This window comes from Strix aluco, chromosome 1, assembly GCF_031877795.1.
Source record: "Strix aluco isolate bStrAlu1 chromosome 1, bStrAlu1.hap1, whole genome shotgun sequence".
Taxonomy (NCBI): domain Eukaryota; kingdom Metazoa; phylum Chordata; class Aves; order Strigiformes; family Strigidae; genus Strix; species Strix aluco.
This window is the reverse complement of record NC_133931.1, coordinates 109,590,973-109,615,047: the sequence shown is the minus strand read 5'-3', so window position 1 is coordinate 109,615,047 and position 24,075 is coordinate 109,590,973. Positions and strand designations below refer to the sequence as shown.

Here is a 24,075-nt window from a genome sequence, read left to right as displayed (position 1 = left end):
CTGCTGGGCACAAGTATAAACTGGGAGAGGAGTGGCTAGAGAGCAGCCCCGCAGAAATGGATCTGGGGGTGCTGGTCAGCAGCGGGCTCAGTATGAGTCAGCGCTGTGCCCTGGCAGCCAAGAGGGCAAACTGCATCCTGGAGTGCATCAAACACAGCATGACCATCTGGTCAAAACTGGTGATTATCCCACTGTATTCAGTGTTGGTGCTAACTCACCTTGAATATTGTGCACAGTTCTGGGCCCCACAATTTAAGAAGGAAGTTAAGGTCCTTGAATGAGTCCAGAGGAGGGTGACAAAGCTGGTCAAAGGGCTGGAAGGAATATCCTAAGAGGAGCTGCTAAGGACTTTGGGTTTGTCTAGTTTGGAGAAAAGGAGGCTGAGGGGAGACTCACTGCTCCCTACAGCTACCTGAGGAGGGGAAGTGGAGAGGGAGGTGTTGAGCTCTTCTCCCTGGGATCCAGTGATAGGACGCATGGGAATGATTCAAAGCTGTGCCAAGGGAGTTGCCGACTGGACATTAGGAAGCATTTCTTTACCAAGAGGGTGGTCAAACCCTGGAACAGGCTTCCTAGAGAGGTGGCTGATGCCCCAAACCTGTCAGTGTTTAAGAGGCACTTGGTCAATGCCCTTAAAAACATGCTTTAACTTTTGGTCAGCCCTGAAATGGTCAGGCAGCTGGACTAGATGATCGTTGTAGGTCCCTTCCAGCTGAAATTATTCTATTCTATTCTATTCTATTCTATTCTATTCTATTCTATTCTATTCTATTCTATTCTATTCTATTCTATTCTATTCTATTCTATAGCAGCAGGCAGATATTTGCTTGCAGAACTGGGTTCTCTTTATATTTCTAAACAAACAGCTTCAATACAGCACTGCTTATACAGAGGGCAACTGCCTCAAGTATACAGGCAAACTCAACTGGTAGAAAGTACAATCCATCTTATTCTTAAATTCACTCTGTGCAGGATGTTTATTTTTTAAATTCATTATCTAAGACTAAGTGCATAGAAAAGGGAATTTCTAGGGTGCTTTTCTAGTGAGGAAGCAATAAATTCAGTGTAAAATAATCTCCTGTGCCGTTAGGCATGCAGGGACCTGTACTCCAGCCAGCCAGGCAAGCCTATCTGCAGTGTAAAACTTTTCCAAATAAAAGCCACGTTCCTATTAGACACACAACAGGGTAATAAAGGGAGGGAAGGAGGAAGAGAGGGAGATGTACATGCACAATAAAGCAAGATTTGTCTTTTGATGAACTACAAAACCATCTTCTAGGAATACATGGGGAATCCCACAACCTTCCCTCTCCTCCTTTTGCTGTGTATAAGATGAGCATTTATGAATGAAGGATTTTGATTTGGCTCTTTTTCCATTTTACACTACTTATGTTCCATCTTTCCTAAAGCCTGCACACACCTAGGGCATAGCAGTATTTTTTGCAAAACCCTCTGTTTTTTGGGAATGCACATTTCTTCTCTCGAAAAGCCACTAGAGGGCATTGGCAAACCAAAGGAATAACCAATCCGGTTATCACTGACTGCTAAAGAAGTTTTGTGGGCCGAGAATGATAAAATGGCATGTACACAGCCTTGAACTCTGTCCTTCGTGTTTGCTTGCAGACACACAGATAAGCAATGACACACAGGAGCTGCTTTTCTCTGCCGTTATCCAGAGGTCTGACTTGCAAACAGATAAATCTTCCTTATTACGGCAAGCACAAATGAAAATGAAACCAGTGGTGCTTTCTTTAAGGCTTGTAAAGGAGTGGAGTCCCAGCTGTATTTTTAGCTCTCTGCTTTACTGAACTGCACTTGGCAGTGTCTCCTGGGTGCTCAGTAGTTTGGCAATTCTCTTCTGACAAGTTAAAAAAACCCTGAATCTCAGCTTTCCTGCCCCTTAATATTGCTGAATGGTTCTTGCTCATTTTAAGACAGCATGTGTGATTTCTGCTGCTACATCAAGTTCAAATATTTAACTTCTCCTGAAAGAGCCTGGATCTGTTAGGCTCAGTGATGGAGTAATGTCCCTTATAAGAGCGCTTAGCAGCCAAGTGATGGGAGCATGCTGGCATCTGAGATCTTGGCCTGACTACATTCAAGCTTTTCCCTTTGAGTTTCAGAAGGAATTAAAAAGACATAGATCAAAGATTTTGGGAAATTAGATTTTTAAAGGGAGCCCCTCAAACAGCTTCAAAAAATTACTCAGATGCTGAGAAGTGAAGTATTAGCGTGTCTGGTGGTTTTGCAGTGTCTGATGCCTGGGCTGGGGGTCTAACTCTCTGCTCAGTGCATGGGCCACAGGGGGATTTGGGGATGTCACATGAGGTCCCAAATTCTCATCAGTCTCCATCCCTGGCCTGGGCTGAGCAGAACTGGGAACTGTTGAGGCCATTCCTGCTCCCTGGGCCAAAAGCACTCCTGGGACCAAGTTTGTTAGCAATTTAATCAGTATGAGTGTGCCTTGCCACAGCCCAAAACACCACAACCATCCCCTGTTCATCCCCTGACGTGACAGCAGTGATAGGCTACACCTGTTTCTGCCCGAAGCCATGCAACTGCCCTGGTCTCCACGGGGCAGCTGTGACCATCGTGTGCTTGAAACCTCTTGTCACAAGCTGCTCTGAAAGCCAGGCTGGACATTACTCCTTTAAATTCTTCCTCCACATGAGCAAGACCTGGACCTGTTGCTGCAACAGCCAAGAGGAGAAACATCAAGCTGCACTGGCAGGAGCAGGAGAATCAGGTGCTGGAGACGTACAGCTCTAATTCAGGGTCATTATCACGTCCCCAGTGCCAAGAGGAGTGTTTCTTTCCACGTTTTGATGACAGGAACAGCTTGTGCTTCTCAACCATGATTTATTGCATAGGATAAGAGAGAGATGATAGCCTGGCAGCACGTGGACAGGGTACATGTGCTTCTCCTATGCCTCATTTACCTCTTACTATCCAAGAGCCATGTTAGAACTACTTGTTCGCCAGAGCTGCTGTGCAAAGCTGTGATCCCAGGAGCACCCCTCAGGAAGCCTATGGAAAATGCTGTGTTTCATGCAGGTTTTACTGTGTGAAGATACTAGGTGTCACAGTGATATAACATCCAATAGCATTGGGAAAACATGGCTGGGCACAGTACTGTAATGCTCATACATAATGGTCCCATCCTTTTCTCCAAAGCTGGGCTGTGAGGATGCAGCTAAACCGGGGAACAAACTAGATTTTGAAAAACTGGTGCTCCCTACATCTTTATGGGGAGCAGAAAAAGGAGCCAGCTGTGGCAACAGGACACTTATCTCTTGAGGGTGGTCCCATCAGGTGTAGGGTGCTCCAGTGAGGTGTAGGAATGGCTACTTGAGCTATTTGGGGAGGTAAGGCTGCAGATGCTGTGAAACACAGCTTGGGGGTGCAGGGATAAAATACAATGGTCAGTGCCATTAGGGATATCTGAGGACATCCCATCCTATCCTGCTGCGTCAAAGGGGCAGAGCTCTCCTGAGGTCCCTTGTCATCTCCACCAGCCCCATGGGGATGTCTTCATACCCTTAAGCATCTCAGCTGGCCCAAAACACAACAAAGCTGGGGAGCTTTAAAGTCACACAGAGATAAGCTCAGCAATGGGACCTTCAGACACACCACAGCTGAATAGAGATGTTCTAGTTATAGACATCTCCTCATCCAAATAGTACTCTGGGCTGCTATACTTTATCAGAATAACCCCTAAAATCTCTAGTTGAAATTATATCACTATGTCACCCAATCATTCCCTTGCTCACTTGCAGACAAAAATGATGGGTATTTGGGAGTATGACTACAATGGGCTCCCTTGCCTCCTGACAGCTATTCAACCTTAATTACCAGAAAGCACTTTGGGATGTTTTCACTATGAAAAACACTTCAGGACCAATAACTTCTCATCCCTATTTATTTCAAAGTAGTACCAAAGTATTTATTTCCAGGGAAGTGTAATAGATAACAGTTTCCTACACAGGGTATCTCACCGGAGCAGGTTTATTTTGGAGGGAGATCCTTTTATGTTGTTCATTCTGGTGTCACGATTCTCCTGTAATGTTTTACCCTGGTGTGTGGCTTGTGTGGTCCCCAGGGAATCAGGTCCCCAAGCCATCTGGGGCTTTTCAGCCTCCTTGGCTGGACTGACCTGGAAGTAGTCACAGCCTTCACACTCATGCCAAAGTATTTCAGCTCTGTTGGTCCCAGATATTCTCCCTTTGGTGGGTTGAGCCTACTGATGTGATGGAGCCAGGGCATGTCCAGCCACAGTCATTTTGGTCCCTCACTCAGCTTCCCTGGCCAAAATGTAGGTGCATCTCTGGGGGGTTTTGAGCATTTACCTTCTGGAGATGGTTTCCTCCAGCTGTGGATGCGTGTGCTAGGCCAGGTGAAGAAACACAACCAAGCCCCGGGACATCCCCACCTCTCCTCCACACCCAAGCCGGCCATTTAAGCCTTATTTTGCTGGTTTTTAATATGATATTTCAGTGAGATACATGGTGTCTTTGGTGCCACAGAGGAGGACAAGCATTGCCGAAGAGCAATTTGGGCAGCACTGAGAGGCTGGGAGAAGGAGGCAGCTGCCCAGTAGATGGCAATACTGCCATTCACTCAGCAGCAGGTTTAGAGGATTAAAACAAGCTGCTGGAAACTGTGGATTAAGCATCACCGAAAACTCTTAGTGGTCATAGCTGTGAAGGAGAAAACTTAGTTCTCTCTTTTAACTGCTTACCTGAAGTCTCACTTTAGCCAGCGCTCTGGCAACACAGGAATTTTTGCTGTTTTACACAGGGAAGACACCAAAGCCAGAATACTTAAATTTATTCAGTGCATTAACATCATCTGTTTCCCCAGATACTGAGGACTCACAGCTCCTCCAGAGATTATGACCACAGAGGGGCCCTCACATGGTGCAGAAATCAAGCTGCTTTTATTTTGCTATGTAATTTGGGTTGATTTGGTGGAGAGGACACTTCCTTATAGTGCTATGAGCATTTCTGTGACGTTGAACGTCGTTACCTCAAAGAATAAGGAATAACAGCTGAACTTTTTTTCCCCATCCCATAGCATTGACAGACTAAAACTCAAATGGGCCACAGGAATGTGTCGATGATTGCCAATTCTGCAGTGCCTATTTTATAGGAAAGCCAAGGTGATCTCTGAGTTAAAAATCTCAGCACCTACAAGCTCAATCCTATGGAAAATGCACGTACATGGGCAGAGAAAGTGCCTGTTACAGTGACCGAAGTCTTGAAGCCAGCAGGGATGCAGAGGTATCACCTGGAATGCTTTTATTGCCTTTGCAGAAGGCTTGAGGCAACCTTACACCCTGTAGTGTCATGCTGCTTGGTCACACAGTGCAAACCTGCCTTTTTCTTCAATCAACCAGACACATGATGAGAAAAGGTTTTTTTTCCCAACGCTCCTGCCTCCAAAGCAGGCATAAGCCCTTTGCATGCAGGATCTGGCCCTACGGAAATGCCCCTGCTGCTGCAGAGCCAACACCCCTGACCGTGCCTTGCCCTGGACCTCCTGGGTTGTTTTTTTTTTCTCTGACAGAGATAAAGTCCATCCTACCCGTCATTCTATAGCTGTTTCTGCAGAGAAAAGTCCTTGGGTGTCTCATTCCCGCATGGCGCCAGGTCTGGCGGAGCCAAGCCTCGTGTCACAGCCCGTCTCCACCGGCCGTGGGTCGTCAAATGACTCATCCTTTTTCCGGAGGCTGCTCTGCCACTCGGAGAGAATTGCTTTTTAGTCTGGTGGCTGCACGCATGGTTCAACTCTTGTAGACACCTAAAAATGAAACGAAAGTGGGCGATGAGTAATTCTGTGCCTCTAGGTGTTACAAGCAAGGCATACAGGGTGGCTGTATGGAGGTAAAAAAGAAAATAAATGAAAATAAAAGAGGGTGATGAAGCCCTAAGCAAGGTGGGAAGTACACAGACAGGTTTAATTGGGGTCAGTGAATCACCCAGTCCCAGGGATGGGAAGGAGCACCACTGCCTGCTGTCAAATGGGGTGTGTGTCCCAGCTCTCTGTCACCAGACTGGGGCACATCCATCCTCGTGTGTGCAGAAAGTCAGCTTGCCTCAACCCTGCCATGGCCAGGGAGCAAATTGAGGGTTGCACCTGTGTAGGTTTCACCCCTTTTAAGATGCAGCCCTGTAAAAGTTGAGTGGCCATAGCTTTAACATCAGCACCTTTCAGAGAGACAATCCCCAGCCAGCTGGGGAAAATCCTCCAGGGCTTCTCCTGCCTTGCTCTTCAAAGTAAACATGAACTCGCCTTGGCACAAAGAGGCTGTGATAAACTCTGCAATTTCCCCATGGAGATGCCTGTGCCGGAGGCTGGTTGATGGGATTCAGCACCTTGGGGATGTTTCAGCACTGTCCCTTGTCCCCTGGCCACCACGATGCCCTTTGCTGGGGCACAGTGCAAAGTCATCACTGTGAGCTGAAAACCCACCAGTGAGGCAGCTGGAGCCATATGCTGGGGGCTCTTCCCCTCCCAATCAGAAAATAATTAATATAAGAGGGAATCATAGGCATAAACCCCATAAAAGAAAAAAGAAAACACAACTAAACACATCCTTCTGGTGGGGAAACTGGAGTCAGGCTTCACTGCATGTTGCAGAACAGCCACAGATGGGCCTCTTTCAGTATTGCTGTTTTTACGGCCCAGCAAATAATTTGTAACAAATAGTTTATTCAATTAATTGAGCTTCTCTGCTCTGGGGGCAGATGGCAACCTTTAAAAATGGATTCCCGGTGGAAAACTAGACAATGGCATTCTTAGGCCAACTTCCTTTGCTTTCAGGTCAATGCCAGTGGTTATGATTTATGCCTGTGCTGCCAGATGCAAGCCCATGGGACAGGTGTGCATTTCCCCATCCAGGTTTCTGGGATTTATTCAGCTTTTCTGTTGCACCATGGGCTGGCTCACATCCTCACCCTCTTATTTCCCTGCTGCTGCCAGGACCAAGCGTATTTTCTCTGCTTTTCCCCTGTGGTGCAAGATCATGGTGATGCTTCTTCTTGGCTGCAACCTTCCAGGTCCCAGGGGTGCCATGGGGTGATAAGAAACAGTTTTTAGCCCATGAGTGAAAGAGGATTCCCAAGATTTCTCCTATATGTTCCTTGGTGATGGAGATGCTGCCATCATCACTGTCTTTTCCATTGTCCCGTGGACAGGGGCAGCCACCATCCACAAGCCAAGATGTTGCATCACATTTTTGCCCTCAAATTAATTAAGCAAATCACCAAAAAGGTCCCTTCTAGTTCCAGCCCTGGGAAAAACCAGTCTTGCCAGCCCAGACTCTCCCAGCCAAAATGTGCCAGTTCAGCTTAAAATTTGAAAGCAGAGGCTGGCACTGGGTGCTTATCTGTGAAGAAACCTGTCTCTGGATGAACTCAGAGGGACTTTTGGGCACACCTCATGCATCTCCAGCTGCCCCAAGATTCTCTCCCATGTGCTTTGCTAGTGTTCCCCGCTACGTTTCAGTGTCACGGTGACATGAAGGCTGTGATGGACCTGGGGACACCTTGGAGGCTACCTGGGAAGTCCTCCCCTTTGCGTACTCAGCTGCTGTGCATGAAGCAGGGCTCTGCAGGGATGGATGAGCTGCCTCGGTTCCATGCCTCCTCCAGGCAGTAGGTCCCCTTCGCTCTGGGGACCGACCCTATGGCTGGTTTCCCACTATGGGACTGGCCCCATGCTGGTGTTGAGCCTTCCAAGCTCCCCACGTGCCTTTCCCCAATGCAAGGGCATGGGGATGCTCTTCCATGGGCTGCTTTTGGGGGTGGGTGAGAAAAGCAGTGGGCATCCCCAAGCTCAGGAGAAGCCTCTTGGAGGACACCAGGCTGGGACAAGGACTGCTTCTGCCCTGGTAGGATGCTTTCATCTCAAAACTTGGGGTGGGAATCCCAGGGCATCCATTAGCTTCAAAAAGGAGTCAAAAAAGCCAAAAACAAAAAAGGGACAACTATGACATATAATGCAGCGTACACACTCGTCATCCAAATTTTTGAGCCACAGTAAAGGATAAACAGGGTGAAGATGCTGCCGTATTCAAAATTCTTTTATTGAAAGTGTAATGGAAATTTCTTCATATTGCTTTGATGAAATGAGAGACAGCAGCTGTAGACAAATATGCTTTTTTATAAACAAATGCAAATGGATAAGGTAAAAATAAAGCATTTTTTTTAACTTGTACCTTTAAGCAACATAATCACAATATATACACAAAGAAAGCTAAAATAAAGCTATGTTGAAACCAAACTGTTTCAATCAATACATTAGATAATTACAGATTGTGTCAATAAATACCCAGCTTTTAAACTGTTTAACAGGCAACTTTTTACACAGATACCGAGAAGAAAAAAAAATTATATATTTACAATTCAGTGCCCTGGAAAAAAAAAAGATAAAAAAATCTTTTTTTTTTTTTTGGCACCAACACAAATAAAAAGAATAAATTATAGAAAAAATCCACAAAGGCAGGCGTCTATCCCTGTCATTCATTTAAAAAAAATGTTGTGTATATATATAAAATATATACATATATAGACATACATATTTGTATATATATGGATATATTATATATATATAAAAACACATATATATGCAGAAAACCTAGGAATGTTATAAAATATATTAGTGCCAATAAATACAGAACGGTACCAGACTTTCAACTGTCAGTAATTTTGATGCAGTCTGAAGGATAGAAACTACCACCTAGGAGATAACTGAAGGGGATTTTTCAGTCTAAAGAAACGACGACAACAAAAAATAATAATATTATATATATATATATCTCTCCAGAAAATCCTCCATCTGCCAGTAGTATTCCTACAGTCGCCCTCCTGCCCAGCGGGGAGGTCCCCGGGGGCGATGCTTCGCAGGAGGATGTGGCAGCGAGCGTGGGCGAGCACCCGCTCACAGCCGCGGCAGGTCAGCTCGGCTTCTAAGTTGACCGGCTCAATACCAGAGAAGATGTAAAATTAAATAGTAATAATAATGATTTTAAAAAAACCAAACAACCCAGCCTTTGTCATATTCGTACACCAGAAGTTTCCTAAACTGCCAGCAGGTTTGCACGAGGCACCTGTCAAATAGCAGGTACCCAAAAGCACCATCCCTGTCATCGGGGATATAAACAGTTCAGCCAATGGAAAAATCCTTAAATCCGTATTTTGGGGTTTTCCCCCCCCCCATTTGGGTGCCTCTGCACACCCCAGGAGCTCCTCCCAGCACGCCGCTCTCAGGGCAGCAGGGCTGGGATGTCAGAGCTGCCACCTCCTCCCAGTGTTGGTAACGCCAGGAATCACTTGAATCACCAAATCTCACATTTTTGAAAGCGGGAGTTAAAGCCGGTAGGTTTTAAAGCCTTTTGTTTTTTTTTAATAACGCTGGCGTAGGCACTTAGTGTATCACTGACATACAGATTTTATGTCCAATTACATCTCACGGCCAAATAGTGTCATGTTCTCAGACTGATTTAAATAGCAAAAGGCCAAGAGGGCCTCCAATATCCTTCCTAAACATGATTTCTCTCATTTTAAAACACAAAAGCCTTCAAGTTTTTCAGCTTTGTTTTCAGGAATTAGTTTTTCTTCCCTCTAAAACTGTACTCAAAGGATAAATAACCCCATAACCTTCATATCCATCTATTTTACTTGATTTACCCGATTTACCTATATAAAAATAAATAGTATAAACAGTCTGACCCACTAGACTTTGGAGCTGTGATACCCTTGACGTTGGGATGTCCTACGGAGCACTTGCTGAGGAACATGAGCACAGTGTTGCTGTTGTTCGTTTTGCTCTCCCAAAGCACCCCCCAGGGCTGCAAAGGTCCTTCTTATTACATATCCCCCCCGCCACCACTGTTAACAGTTCCTCTGCATATTCAGGCACCATAATTGATTGGAAAAGGTCTCATGGCCAAATCCTTTGGAAATTCAATAAATTATGAAATAACTTATGAAAAGGGTTGGGGTTTTTTTGTTTAAATAAGAGTTAGTTCATATTTCTTGAATAGTTGAAGGTTTTGCTTGTTTTGCTCTCCATAGTGATATCATGGAGATGGATATCAGACACCACCATCATATCTGCTAGAGGGCTGATAGAAACCAAAGGATGTTGTATGAACATTTCCCCCACCCCCCTCCTCCCACCCATTTGCATTCAGCTCTTTTAGAAATGTGAAGTGAAGACCAAACATCCAACATTTTTCAGACTCAGAGAAAACAGGGTCATCTTTAGGATGGGTGCTGCTGAAGACCTGATTGCCCTTCCAGGTCACTGATAAACCACAGTGCTATTCATGTACTACAGATAGGAAATAAATAAATACAGATATATTATGCAAAAAAATATGATTGTACACATAATACATCTGAGGTATTACCAATTTAAATAAGGTTTCATGCTAGTTCAAGCTTCGGTGGCTAGTTAAATTCTGGAATTTGCAATAAATAGATGAAGAATGATTATGTATATAGTGTATGGATCACTTCTGTAAACCTTGTCTGATTAAACGTAAGAGGGTGTTGGGCTAACTCTTACGCAAACCACAAATTTTCACAATAAATACAGCTTCAAAAAGTTGTCTTAAGAAGTTCCTGCAACACTGAAACGTTTCTAGAAGGGGCTGTGTGTACGACTGGCAACATTAGCGAGGAGTATTTCTCAACAGGTCTTTTCATACAAAACACAAAGAAATTCATACATGAAAGTCTTTTTTCCCTCCCTCCCCACCCCATCATGAAAGTTTAGAAATTTTTGCACAAACAGTGAGAGAACTGATTGTAGCTGCAGTATGTCAAAACGTCCATGTTCTATAAAGACCAAAAATAGTTTGCTTAGAAAGTTTTTTTGTTTGTTTTTTTCCTCCTTATTTTTGAGTAGCACATCATCCTTTCAGTGAAAGTTTGCCTGTCCGACTGTTCTTCAGTTTTCCTTCTGGCGCCGGTCCTTGCCACCCAAGCCACATGGGTGTTTCACACTTTCACTGTCTCCATCAGCGATGACTTGATGGCATCCTCCAAAAGTTGATTGTCTGTGAAAGGGGCCGGGGTTTCGGGGACAGATTCGGACAAACCAATGAGGGACTCCAAGAAACAGGAGCCCTGATCTCCAGCTTGTGGGAAGCCAGGGAAATTAGGCAACTGAAACTGTAACGCTGAGAAGTTATCAAGGTTCTCATACTCCTTTAAGGAGTTGTAAAGGGGTCCCAAGTTATAGTCTGAGAAGGACTGGAAGAAATCCAAGGAGTCAGAGGAAAGGCTGAGGTCGGCGTAGCTCTTGGAGCAGGGCTCAGCTGGGGATGAGGCGCAGCAGGACAGCCCATCGCACCGCGCGTGGGCAGCATCCTCCAGCAAACCGCCGCCATCCTGGTTGGCGTTCTCGTCCAGGCACTCAGAGAGGTGGGACAAGTGGCCAGGGACAGGCTTGGCCTCGCCGCTGTGGTCCTCGATGAAGAAGTCGGTGGGATGGAAGCAACTCAGGTCATCCTGGCCGTGGCCCCCCTCTTCCTCAGCATCCGAGTCGTTGAAATGGAGGATGCGTGCCAAGCCGTCGTCATCCACATCCGACTGGGATTTGTCGGAGGGGAGGCTCTCATAGGACTCCTCCAGGTCCTCGCTGGGATGGGAGGAGATGGAGGAGTCCGTCATGTCGCTGCTGCAGCTGTTCTCCCCCAGGGCCTCCAGGTCGGGGCTGAACTGGAAGGCAGGTGCCAGCGGCACCGCACGCTCCTCCAAGGAGCCCTTCCCCACTGCGCATCCCAGCGACGGGAGCCTCTCCCGAAAAGGGGGCTCTGCTTCCGCCACCTTCTCGCTGCTCTGCTGCTGCTTCTCCAGCTCCAGCTTCATGATGGTGTGGATGAAGTGGGTCTGCACACGGGCCTGATTGAACTCGATCCTGCCCTCGGTGTTGCCGCAGCCATCCTTGGTGCAGCCACATGGGAAGGAGGTGTGATCCATCTGGCATGGGGATAAGCAGAGTTGGGAGGGTTAGGACCAAATTCAGCGGCAGAAAATCGAAACTGCCCATGACTCACCCACCCTGAGAAACCACGTAACGGCTGAGGGGTTTAAAAGCAGACTGAAAAAACAAAAATATTAAAAGACACCCTGCTCTTTTGAAGGGTTGTCATAAAAAAAAGTTGGATTTCAGTACAACTGAAGAAAGTTTAAAAGCTCCAAAAAAAGCAAAATATAACGCTCCAAAAGGAGACATAAGGGGGGAAACAGGAGTTTTTATATATTGCACCATGGTATTTAATACCTGATCCATATCGTGAGCTTTTGCCCCTTGCCAAGATAAGGACAAGTTGCCCAAGAAGCACCTGCAGCACCTTTATGTCCCCCTTGGCAGCAGCCACTAGAGGGGGGCTGTGTCACACACATGGAGCACCCATCTGCCTGTGAACACCCACCCTACACCACCCCCAGCCTGCAACCACGGCATGGAGGGAGCAAGCGGCACTCAGAAGAGGGAATATGGCTCCCCAAACACAGCTGGGCAGGCATCTGTAAAAACTGAAATGAAAAATATAACAACCTAATTGAATACAGAGGGATTATCCCACTTTGCAGGTGGTCTGCATAGCAAGCTGTGGGCTGATGCTCAGCTGACACTCCCACATTTGCCTGAGAGCACTGGGAGTTGTGACACACACCAAGGGAAAATAAAATTAAAAATAAAACTAGGGGGAGGAAAAAAAATTGCAGCCTTGCATGAGAAGCAAGAAGCTTTAGTTTGCGAAGACATTCCCACGTGGCCCATCTTCAACGGGAGACCAAGCAGGTACAGGTCTCGTGGGGATGGACAGGATGGGTGCATTCACGCTGCAGGCTCGGGCACATCCCCACTGCTGCAGTGGCAGTACAGGGACAGCTGCATGTGTGATTTGGGAAGTGGAGGCTTTCGAGCAGCGTCTCCCTTGCCACCTGGGGAGCATCTCCAAAAGCTTTTCTTGCCTGCTTTGCTCCGAGCGCGGTGGGAACAGATGCATTTTACAGGCTGCTCTAACTTTGTCCTGCTTGCTCAAAACCCCTCTGCTTTAACATACACATAAGAGGGAGTCACGACTTTTCCCCCATGCCCAGAGGCAAGAGTAGTACCTGACATTTAATGCCCGCCAAGCTGCAGCTGCAGGTCTCTGGGTCACAGACCTCCCGGCAGTCGCAACCACAGTCCTCCCGGGACAAGCGGATGTTGTGCAGCTCCCGCTTCTCCTCCTTGTCGATCTTCTTCACCCCCACGGCTTTCAGCAGTGCGCGTCTCTTCTTGGCGGGGTAGGGCTGGAGGAAGAAGCCATCCTCCAGGTCCACGTTGCTGACATCAATGTCATCGTCGGAGATGTCTTCAATGGTGAGCTGGTTGGCCTCCTCCGACTCCTTCGTGCCGTTCATGGTTAGCTAAGGACAAAAAATGGGCAAAGCATTAGGGACCTGTTGCAGACACAGCACCATCAGCACCCCCAGGCCAGGAGAAACAAGAAAGGAAAGATCTGCCCCCTATGGTGGCTGACCCCAGGATCATCATCTGTGTCAGAGCCCCCAAACACCTGACAGACACCTGACATGTGGAGTTCAATATCTTTTTCATCACTTTTCAAAGGTGGAGAACTGAGCTGAAAGCCCCACATCAGAGCCTGTGTTTTTTGGACACACAAACAGGGTTAAGGACCGATGCCCCCAGGTCTCAGAGAGGCTCCTACTAAAAACTGGACATTAACTAATGATATCCACCAGCTGCTCACCAATCCAGCCCCATGCTCCTACTCACTTTCCATTTCAATGCTTCCAACTTCTCCTCTTTTAATTTCTCTTCGAGTTTCTCCCGACGAATATTTTCCTGCTCCTTTGAAAACTCTGCTAGCGTGAACTGCCGGGAGGAGCTGTGTTTGCTCACCATCCCCAGGGTACAGCCCCCACGACTAGGCACGCTCGTGAACCCCTGGCAGCGTGGGAAGTAAAACACAGTGACCCGGTCAAACTCCACATTGTTCTTCTTTAGTCGCTTGCATTTCTTCAGGATAGACGTGGCTAAAAATGGGGGAAGAAAAAAAAGCACAAAGTTAGTACTGCCATCCTGCAGACAGGATAGAAATATTACAAAAACAGGCCATAAATATTACAAACTTGCAATTACTCTCTCAACAGGGAGATGATGGGACAGGGTTACAGCATTGCTTGATGGCTTCTGGTGTTTCAGGATCTAATGCTTCAAAGGTGGGATGAGGATAGAGAGGAAACTAAGCCAAGTCTCGATGCACTGGAGTCACTGATCAGATTCAACCCTAAGAAACGGCTGCTGCTTCTCCTTCCCGCTTGACTTCCTCCAGGAAACATACATTTGCTTATTCTTCACGTGCAGCAGAGCATAACGAACAAGTAACAAACCATCCTACATGCCTGTCTTTCTCTAAACCCAAGCACCCTGCCCCACGTCCCAGAGCTCATGGTCTGCTCCGGGGATGTCAGAACACCAACACTCCAGTGCTGTGTGGCTCCACTTTTTGTGGCAGGGCAGAAAATAGCCGAAATGGCTGTTTTTCTGGTACTTCCTTTCACCATTCACTGGAGGAACTATGAATCTATAGTTTATTCTCAAGAAACTCATTTGAGAGCAGCTGCAAAGATGCTAATCTTTATGCAGGTGATCCCAGGGTAAACATAGCAGTACATGACTCTGGTTTATCTTAAACTGCTGAAACATGCTACACACCATTTAAAGCAGAGCCTCTCCAGAGATACCTGGTTCTGCACATTTGCATGTGCAAACGTAGCAGATGGAGGTGGACTAATTAGCCAGGGCAGTTTCAGAGTCAAAGAGTTTCCACGAAGTAGCTGGCCATGGAAAGCAAAGCAAAATGCAGCAATATGGGGTTACAGAGATGCTTTTTCTGCTGCATGAGCACGTCAAGAATGAAAGTCAGCTATGCACAAATTCAGTCGTGGGGTTTTTCAGTCCCATTCTCTGCTGGTGCATGGATATGGTTGCCACCATGGAGAATATGGGAAAACAATAACCCAGAAAGGATGGATGACTCCCGCAGAGCTGGGATCCAAGCCCCACACTTGGAATGGCAGAGGCACAGGCAGCCCTTCTACGGGAGTCAACTATGGGACTGCCGAAAACCCAAGGGGCTCGGTTTGGCTGGACCCAAAGGCTGGGAAAGTGTGAGACCGGGCAGTTAGCTGCACCCACATTTCACAAGTCTCGTTTGCCGAAATATAGCATTTCAGTTTCATACGAAAAAAAAAATAGCGTTCACCCAGCTGCGTCAGCAGCTTCTGCTAAATAGCTGGGGGTTTCACACTGGGCTCTGCAGTCACTTTGATGATATCTTTGCACTGCACGTTGCATTTTCATAATAACCTTGACTCAATCTTCTAAAACATTAGCTCTTTATCAAAAGGCAAGTTAACCACCGCGATCATCTATCAGATAAGCTGCTGCACTTTGGCATTTGCTTCTCTCTCCCCGCACCCCTCCTCCGAAATTGTTTTCCCATTCCTGACCCTTTTCCAATTGAGCCAGAGAATACAAGAAGTTCATTGTTTTGTCACAAAACCTGGGAAGACAAGCAAGAATGAGACTCTTTATTATTACAAGACTTCTAAAGCCTTTTCAGCCCACTGCATGTTTGTGTATGTCTACCAAGTGGACCTTAACTGCTACATACTGTGGGTGATCAGTATAATTTACTAGGTTGGACTATTACTCCTCTGTGAAGATGTTCCCCTATTGTATTTTTTATTTTTCCCTTCACATGCCAGATAAAGGATTTTACAACCTTGTCTTCTGTGTGTTTTCTTAAAAGCTCTCAAAACTGACATTGCTGGAAAAACAAAATAGCATTTATCTGTACTAACAGCAGAGGCAATGTCAAACGTGTCATGTTCTTTGGCAAAGTACCCAACTTAGGAAATGAGTTCTGAAATGGTAATTACGCTACTGCTTAATCATTTTTAAAAACTAGTGTTATGGCCTTTGCTGTCTGTTTAGTTTTTGCCTATGGAATGGCTTGACAGGGGATTGAGGGATGGCAGGATGGTTCTACAGCACTGGCTTGGAGGCACCTGCATGCCTCTGCACACCCAGGTCCTTCAGTTTCTACTCCTGGAAATTTGGACTTTAGCAAAAACATTATAAAGGAATGATAAATGCTGGAAGGACGGGCTGAGGAAGATTACCCTGAGGAAACCTACAAGATAAATTGGTGTAACGACAGGGAGCTGGCATTACAGCCGCTGCCACCCCTAAAGCTGTGCTCCAAGGGGGTCTCTGCATGGTGATAACCCACAACCACGCTACAAAAAACCCATGCAGAGGGATGTCTGATCCCAGGAAAGGGGCTGCTGGAGATACTCACGGGTGAAGCTGGGCGTTAAGGCAGAGCTGGGCTTGGGCTCTCCATGGGAGCTCTCCTCATCCGACTCCCAGCCTGAGGACGCAGAGGAGGAGAGGGGGGAGCAGGAGGAGGAGGAGCAGTAGGTACTGTCATCCCCCAGCTCTTCATACTTCCTTTTCAATACTCCACTCATGGTGATACTGTATTTTTCATATAACTGGAAAACAAAGGAGAAAAGCAAAATAAAGCAAGGGAAATACCAGCAGTTTCTGGTGATGAGCAGAATGACTTTAACCTCCAGCAAGGCTTCTCTACCAGGTCCACCTGGCCACGCAGGTATGATTCCCAAAAAGTGCTCCACCAAAGAAACACACCTTACTGCCTTCGCTGTGCACACCTGCTGAATTTCTCTCATTTTACAATGCTGCAGAAAAACAAACTATAACAGACAACAAACTGTTCAGAAACCAATTCAATCAACACAAATGTTATCAAACAATAAGTATTACATTTTGCTTACTAATTCTTTTACGTTAACTCCTTATCCAGATCGCTTTCTATGCAGTTACAGCTTTAACGTCTTGCTAATTACAAAAATAAGCCAGTTTGCAGAGAACAATCTGTTGGCATGATTTACTTGCTACAGCCCCCTGGGGGAACAGACTTATTAAATGAAGCACTGAAATACAAATATATCAACTGTGAAGAACAGCCCTTCTCCTCGCAGTGCCTTTCATAGTCAGTCCCCCATTCAATAAGCTATTCTTGTTTAGGCTGGGTTATGTATCAAGCATAGTAGCAATTAAAAACAACGCAGATAATTAAAAACAAAGGAGCTCTGTACTTGCCTAGACTCCTAAATTTCCTGCATGCTTTCCCCCTGCTCATCTTAAAGAAAAAAAGAAAACACAAAAATAACTTTGCTGCATCTTTTAACCTTTGCTTTTATAAAGTTTGTGGGGTTTTTTGTCTCCTGAAATTGCACAGAAACTACTCCACCTATAGTAGATCAGAGGCCACCCAACCTGGGATGCTCTTGCATAGACGATGGACTGTTTCTCCTTTTAGACACCGGCAACACTACACCAGATGCTCCCGCTTCTGCAGAAGTGGGCGCCAGCTTATTTTGAAGCCAGTGAGCCATACCCAAAGCTGAGAACCAGGCTGCTGCTGGAGGAGTGACTTGCTTTGACCCCATCCCACCAGATGGTAAGGCAGAACCACAGTGGGAGAGATGCAGCCCCAGCCCAGCCCAGCAACTCCCTCCAGCAAGGAGGGGAGAGCCCCAGCTATGTGGGATGCTACCAGCCACCCTGGTGCTTCAATAAATCCAGAGGTAATACACAAAACCTAGAGAATCCCTAAGATTCAGATGGTGCTGGGACAGACACATACAGCCCCGGAACAGTGACACTGCAGGTACAGGGGGTGTCAGACACCCAATCCCTGTCCCCTCCCGCCAGCTGAAACTCCTCCACCAGCCAAATTTGTTCTTTGTAACCATAGCACTTTCTCACCCTCTTTTGCATGTCTGAAGTTAATTTAAGTCTCTGAAAAAGAAAAAAACTCACTAAACCCGCCCTCCTGACAGCCCTGAGCAGGCGGCACAGAAACCACAGCAGCTTCAAAACCTCCCAACGATGGGATTTGCAATATCTCGACAGCACCACACAGTAACACATAGCAGGACGGGAGCACACGCCGTGCCTTCAAAGCCCTGTGCCAGCCCACGTTAATTATGTTTACCAACAGCTTCCCAGGAGACAACAGTCCCCTAAAGGGTCAAAAAAATCCCTGGATGAAGCAGTTCCTCGGCCGAAGAAGTTAATCATCCACTGCAATACACGCCTATGGGGCCAGCACATCCACCACGGCTCCCTGAACCTGGGGGCTGGGGAGAGGCAATCCCCTCCATCCCTCCCCCTCCTCCACCACAGAGCTGCAGGTGGTTTTGCCACGGAGGGGCTGTTGTTTTTTTGGCCTTAATCCAAAACAGATGGGGAGAAGGTGGATTTGGCCACCCTCCAGCCCCGGCAGCACATGTCCTACCTGACACCTGGATTAACCCCTTTCCTGTCTGTGCCCCACAAAAGCAGAGCTCCCAGGCAAGCCAGGATGCCCAAACCAGCTACCTGGCTGCATTCACAAATCTTTTTTTTTTTTTTTTTTGTGCCTTCTGCTCTGTCTCACATTTGCTTTAAGAAACACCCGGGAGCAAAGAAACCCTCCAAATCCATGGCAGGGGTCCGAATCAAAGCCTGGGCTGCAGCTAGATGTTTGCTCATCCCAACTGACCCCATCATCCACCCAGAGCAGCCAAAAACTTTGCAAAAAAATCCCAAACTTGGCTTGAAAGAACATCAGTTCACACCGCAGAGCAACCACTCACTGCTCCAAAGGCCACCGCCAATGTTGCCAGTGAAGGATGCCTCTGTCTAGCCAAGGGAGGGAGAAAACAGCTCCCCAAAAAGCCCATAGGATACACGTCCAATGGCAAATGCCCTCAGAGATGCAGTGTGGACCACATCCAAGCCTCGTGGGAGACACTGGGGAGTGGTGGAGCAGCCAAGATCACACCGCTGAAACAGGGATAACTCACAGGCCCGGACCAAAAAGAAAACCCCCATGGCATTCATTTCTACTGGGATTTACCTGGTCTGCAGGACTCCCAGAGAAACAAGAAGCTGGATATCACAATGCTGCAGAGCAATGCAGCTCTGATGCTCCCGTCACCTGTAAACGCAACAGCGCCCATCATGAGCCATGTCACCTCCCCCCAAGCCACACAGCAAGAAAAAATGAAGCATTTTCCTCAAGCAAGCTAACCAAATTAACACAAACACCAAGCCAGAGCCAAGGCAAGCTGTGTATAAGATGGTGCAATTTTATTATTTTTTTTTTAAATACTATCATCGCCAATCTGTCTGGCAGAAGGATGAATGGAGGTGTGTGCATCTCCCATCCATAAGAATAAGCCAAATGCATAAAAAAAACCCCCACCCTTTGGCACACTGTCTTATTCAAAACACCTATTGTTTTGCTAACGCAAAGTAGGTGTCATGCAAACATGATTCTCAATTAATGGGAAAAAGCTGGTGAACCTGTTGCCCACCACCTAAAACACATTCTTTTTTCCCTGTAACGCCTTCTTTCTCTTTGCTGATTTATGCCTGCGACGTTTTCCACGTCAAGTTTTTAAATCCTTCTCAGGACCTATACACGGTGTAAAGGGGCTGCACCCATTGGTGTCTGCCTGTATCCATCCCAAAAAAATCCTCCAGACAGGGGTTTCGCTGTCAAGGAAAAGACGACCCTCCTCTCCCCTCCTTGCCCCGGCACTTGGGAGCAGAATTCACTCCAGGGATTTGGATGCTGCCTTGATAGCCATGTCGCTGAAACTGCGGGCCGCTCAGCCAAAAAAATCCAGAGGCCAATTCAGACGCAGTGAGGATATTTTAACTGCAGTAATTCTGCAAGTAATCTTAAATCCACATTGATGTCTTACAAAGAGGTTGCAAAAATGCGCACAGCAGCATGAAAAAAAAATAACATATATATATGTATCTGTGCTTGCCATTGCAAATCTCTGCAGGCACCACTGAGCACAGGATTTTACCACCTTCTCCTTGTCTTTTTTTTTTTTTTTTTACATAACCTGAAATAAAATAATCCTATCTTCCTTTTAGTTGCCAAAAAAGACATTCTGTTCTTGGCTAAGACTTCTTACTCATCTATTTTACTGAAAACAGCTTTTGGAACAAGTACATAATGCAATGGATCAAACCCGCAGGAATTCCTCTCTGGCACCAGAACTCCCACTATCCTGGGAATACTTTCTAACAAATATTTAGCCCAGATGTGCATTCCTTTCTTTTTCTCTCCCTCTTTTTTTTTAAAAAAAAGCATTAAAGTTGGGGGGGGGGGGGGGAGGTGGCTGTCTAGTTGGGGGGAAGGGAATCAAATCTGCAAAGTCCCATTTCTGGTGCTTGGCAAGTTGCAGGGTAAAGCCCTAATACACTGGAATGCGAGGAATTAATGTTTTAACTATCCTCCTCTTGGACGACGTCTCAACAGTAAATATTTCGAGTCATTTAGATTTAAGAAGGTTTGGCATTTGTTTAGCCAAGCACAGAGGAAGGCAACTAAAACCCCCACCAGTGTCCAGTTAATCTATTTATAAGAGACTGCACAAAGAGGCATCATGGTTTTGTGCAGAAGCATGGAGAGATGTTTCAGCGTTATATTTGGGGCTGTATATGTGCTTTGCACTGGGCAGTGCAAGCAAGGCAAAGGAAATTTCTCCCAGCAAGTCCAGTGGCTGCATTTGCTTGTGCCACAACTCCCATGGTATTGCAGGAGAACGCCTACGAGCAAGGATATTTTAAATTTTGGGGTTTCCGTTGGTGGAATATCCTAAAGAATGGAAGGATCCCAAATCTGTGCATGAGCTATTGAAAGCAAACTTTCTCCTGCAAAGCAATTTGGGTTTAAAAAAAAAAAAAAAAAAAAAACCAAACCAAACACCGAAGAACCCCCAAACCTCAGAGCAATGCAGTAGGAGTATTTATTTTCCAGTGACTTTCTGAGCTGGTTTGACAACTTTACAAGCACAGCCATCTGCCTGCAGCCCGGGAAGCCAAGGTGGACTCTTCCCGGCACACCAGGACGAGAGCTCGGGCACCGGGAGCGAGTTAACAACTCTACTGAGCCGTGAGTCACAGCAGCTCCCACTCCCTCCCCCAGAGCCGCAGTGGCTGTGCAGGTCTAGCAGGAGTAAATATTAGTGTAAAAAACACCACCACATAGTTGAGCCAGGTACGACTCTGAATGTGACTTGTAGAGCAAACCGGGAGGAGTTTCTGGGGTCAGTGTTTATTTTGCACATCGCTGTTTATTGCTGGTCTGGCGACCTTGGTGCGAGTATCACCAATAACTGGTGCGGAGCTGAGCTTCCCATTGAGCTATCCCAGATATTTGATGTCTAACAGCAGCGGTGATTCCAGTAACGCCTCTGGGTTACTTAATAATCACATTGCTATCAACACTGATTCACTGCTCGTTCATTTAACTATTTTAATTCTTTGCATATTTACTTAAGTGGTTTCCCCAGCGCCACTGTGATAGCCTCCACGATGACACCACTTCCCAATTTCGGGGCTGACCGGGGCCAAGGCAAGCGGGATCATCCCGTTGGGAGCCTCTGGGGGACAGTCCCACGCGTGTTCCCAGCCACGCAAGCTGTGCTCTCCAGTTCAGACCAGATTATTTTCACCCAGCTGGGTCTAAGGTTTCATAACCTTGCTCCGGTTAAAAATAGCCTCTGCCTACTATGCAACAGCAAAACCCAAAGTACCCCGTGCCACGGAGTAGGAGCATGAATCAGTTCATAGCACCACGAGTTTATTCTCCTGCCAGAGACTGAACAGGCAAAATGCCTACCCCGGGAAGAGCATCAGAAGCGTTTACTCCATCTACTAATTTTCAGAAGGCCACAAAGAAAAAGGTTTCTCAGATTTTTCTATCATCAAGCCCTTATTTCTCCCTGACAGCTTGAAAGGTAAATAAGAAACATTAGCCAATACATTAAAGGTTATCTGACACAGCCCAAATGAAACGAGGTTCAAACATACTCAGCGCAGATTGTGCTGTAATAAATATGAAAACAGCGAAGTGTGCTTTGTCTAGGAAAATCCTCTATTTGATTACATCTCATGAATAATTCACACCAGGTTTCCATATTTGTCCTCCTGTAGGTACACGCTGTGCATTACCTTGCCTGCTATATATACGCACGCATTTCCTGCGCTGAATTATTAAAGGCTTGCTGGGAGCTGCAGAGTCTTTCTGCGCAGAGAACAAAACTCACCATCCCGAAAATAAACCCCCCAACCTTGACAGGCCTTATCCGCAAACTGCTCAGCAGAGGAAAAATAAAAAATTCTCGCGGGAAAAAAAAAAAAAAAAAAAAAACCAACACAATTGCTGATGAGTTCTCTGTAACAAATGACACGACTTTGACGTTTGTAAATGGCCGTGAGGGTTTTCTCTCCATCCCACCGAGGCGTTGGCATTACAGGCCGGGCTGCTTTAGGAAAGGGCTGTCCCTATGTGTCAGCCTCTTCCTACAGCGACATTATGTAACTCGGAGGTGACAGACACTTTGGAGGATGCCGGGGGACACACACACAAGCAGGGGAAAAAAACCCAAAACACCGAGAAAACTTAGTAGTTTTGGGTTTGAGGTTTTTCGTTGTTTGTTTTTTTTTCCTCAGGTGCGCTGTAAAAGCGCCGGTTTTTACTTTCGCGAGGCGGCGGGGCCCTGCTCCCCGTCCGTCGGTGGGTCCATCCGTGCGCCGGTCGGTAGGTGTTGCTGTAGCGACGGGAAAGCATCCCCAGCCGGGTAGAGCCGGGAAAGAGCGAGCCGGCAGGGCTCCCCCCGCCCCCCCCGCCTTTCTTTCAACATCAGAAAATTGGAACCGCAGCCGTAAAGATGGAGCGGAGCCTTAACTGACAAGGGGAAAACTCCGCGCTACTCCAAATTATTATATAGGTATTTCTATGTATATAGAGCACAACGTTTTCTGTCGACGGGAAAGTGCAGGAGCAGCAAAGCTCCCCCCCCACCCCGGGGAGCGCGGTCCCGCTGCCCCCGGCCCCCCACCCCCAGCCGCAGCCCCGCCGGGCTCCCCTCGCCCCCGGGCAGACGCAGCCCGGCCAGACGGCGCCGCTGCGGCGCGCCTGCCCGGGTCTGGACGGCGGGGAACCGAGACGGAGCCCCCCGACGGCGGGGCACCGCGCCGGGATCGGACCCGGACCCCCCGACGGCCGAGCACCGCGCCGGACACTGCACCGACCCCCGCGGCGAGCAAGCACCGACCTGGCTCGGACCCCGGACCCCCCGACGGCCGAGCACCGCGCCGGACACTGACCGGCCCCCGACCCGCAGTCCCGGCCGGCGGAGCACCGAGCCTCCCCCGCGGCGGACTCCCCCCCAAGCCCCGCTCCCCGCGGCCGCTGCCGCCCTCCAGCCCCATCCCCCTGCCGGCGCCGGCTGCCCCCCCGCGGGCCCTACCTGCGGCGGCGGCGGGTCTCGGCGCGGCGGCTCCGGCTGCAGCGGCGGTGCCTGGCGCGGCGCCTCCCGCTCTGCCGCTGCCGGGGCCGGGGCTGACGCCGCGCCGCGCCGCGCTGCCCTTTTTCGTCAGTGGAAAACTCCGGGCTCTGACGCAGGCGGTGACAGGCGCGGGGCCGGCGCGCGCCCGGCCCGCCCGGCTTCCTGCCCCCTCCCCGGGCGGGGCGCTGAGTCAGGGCCTCGGGGACGCCCCGCCCCGCCCCGCCCGCCGGTGCCGCCCCCAGCACCGCGCTGAGGCCGGCGGGAGGGGGACCCTGGAGGGGTTGGGGATCCACAGGGTGTCGGGCACCCCCAGGCACAGCTTGGACCCCGCAATGGATTTGGGTCCCACGGGGGGTTGGGGACCCACAGGGGGTCAGGGACCCCGAGGCACAGCTTGGACCCCACAGTGCATTTTGGTCTCACAGCGGGTTGGGACTGCCAAGCAGACATTGACTCCATAATGGGTTTGGGTGCCTCAAGGTGTTCAGAGCCCACAAAGGGTTGGGGAACCACAGGCAAGGATTGGACCCTAAAACAGGGCATCAAAGGAGATTTGGGCCCCACAAGGGGTTTGAGACCCACAGGAAGTTTG

At 47.9% G+C, this 24,075-nt stretch overlaps 1 protein-coding gene across 1 annotated transcript; it reads right to left on the bottom strand.

Annotated features, from left to right (window-relative positions):
- Positions 1 to 8,065: 8,065 nt before the first annotated feature.
- CSRNP1 (cysteine and serine rich nuclear protein 1) lies at positions 8,066 to 23,528 on the bottom strand. The gene is made up of 5 exons (XM_074830895.1): positions 23,445 to 23,528; positions 16,394 to 16,589; positions 13,801 to 14,060; positions 13,134 to 13,430; positions 8,066 to 11,990 (listed from the first exon to the last, which is right to left on the bottom strand). The coding sequence occupies exons 2-5, from the start codon at positions 16,563 to 16,565 to the stop codon at positions 11,007 to 11,009; spliced, it is 1,713 nt and encodes a 570-aa protein (XP_074686996.1). The 5' UTR covers positions 16,566 to 16,589; positions 23,445 to 23,528; the 3' UTR covers positions 8,066 to 11,006.
- Positions 23,529 to 24,075: the final 547 nt, after the last annotated feature.

Coding starts and splice junctions, on each gene's coding strand:
- CSRNP1 (XM_074830895.1), bottom strand. CDS start 16,565: ATGAGTGGAGTATTGAAAAGGAAGTATGAAGAGCTGGGGGATGACAGT. Junction 14,061..16,393: donor CTTAACGCCCAGCTTCACCC/GTGAGTATCTCC, acceptor CCCCATTTTTAG/CCACGTCTATCCTGAAGAAA. Junction 11,991..13,133: donor TGGCGGGCATTAAATGTCAG/GTACTACTCTTG, acceptor TCCCCATGCCAG/ATGGATCACACCTCCTTCCC.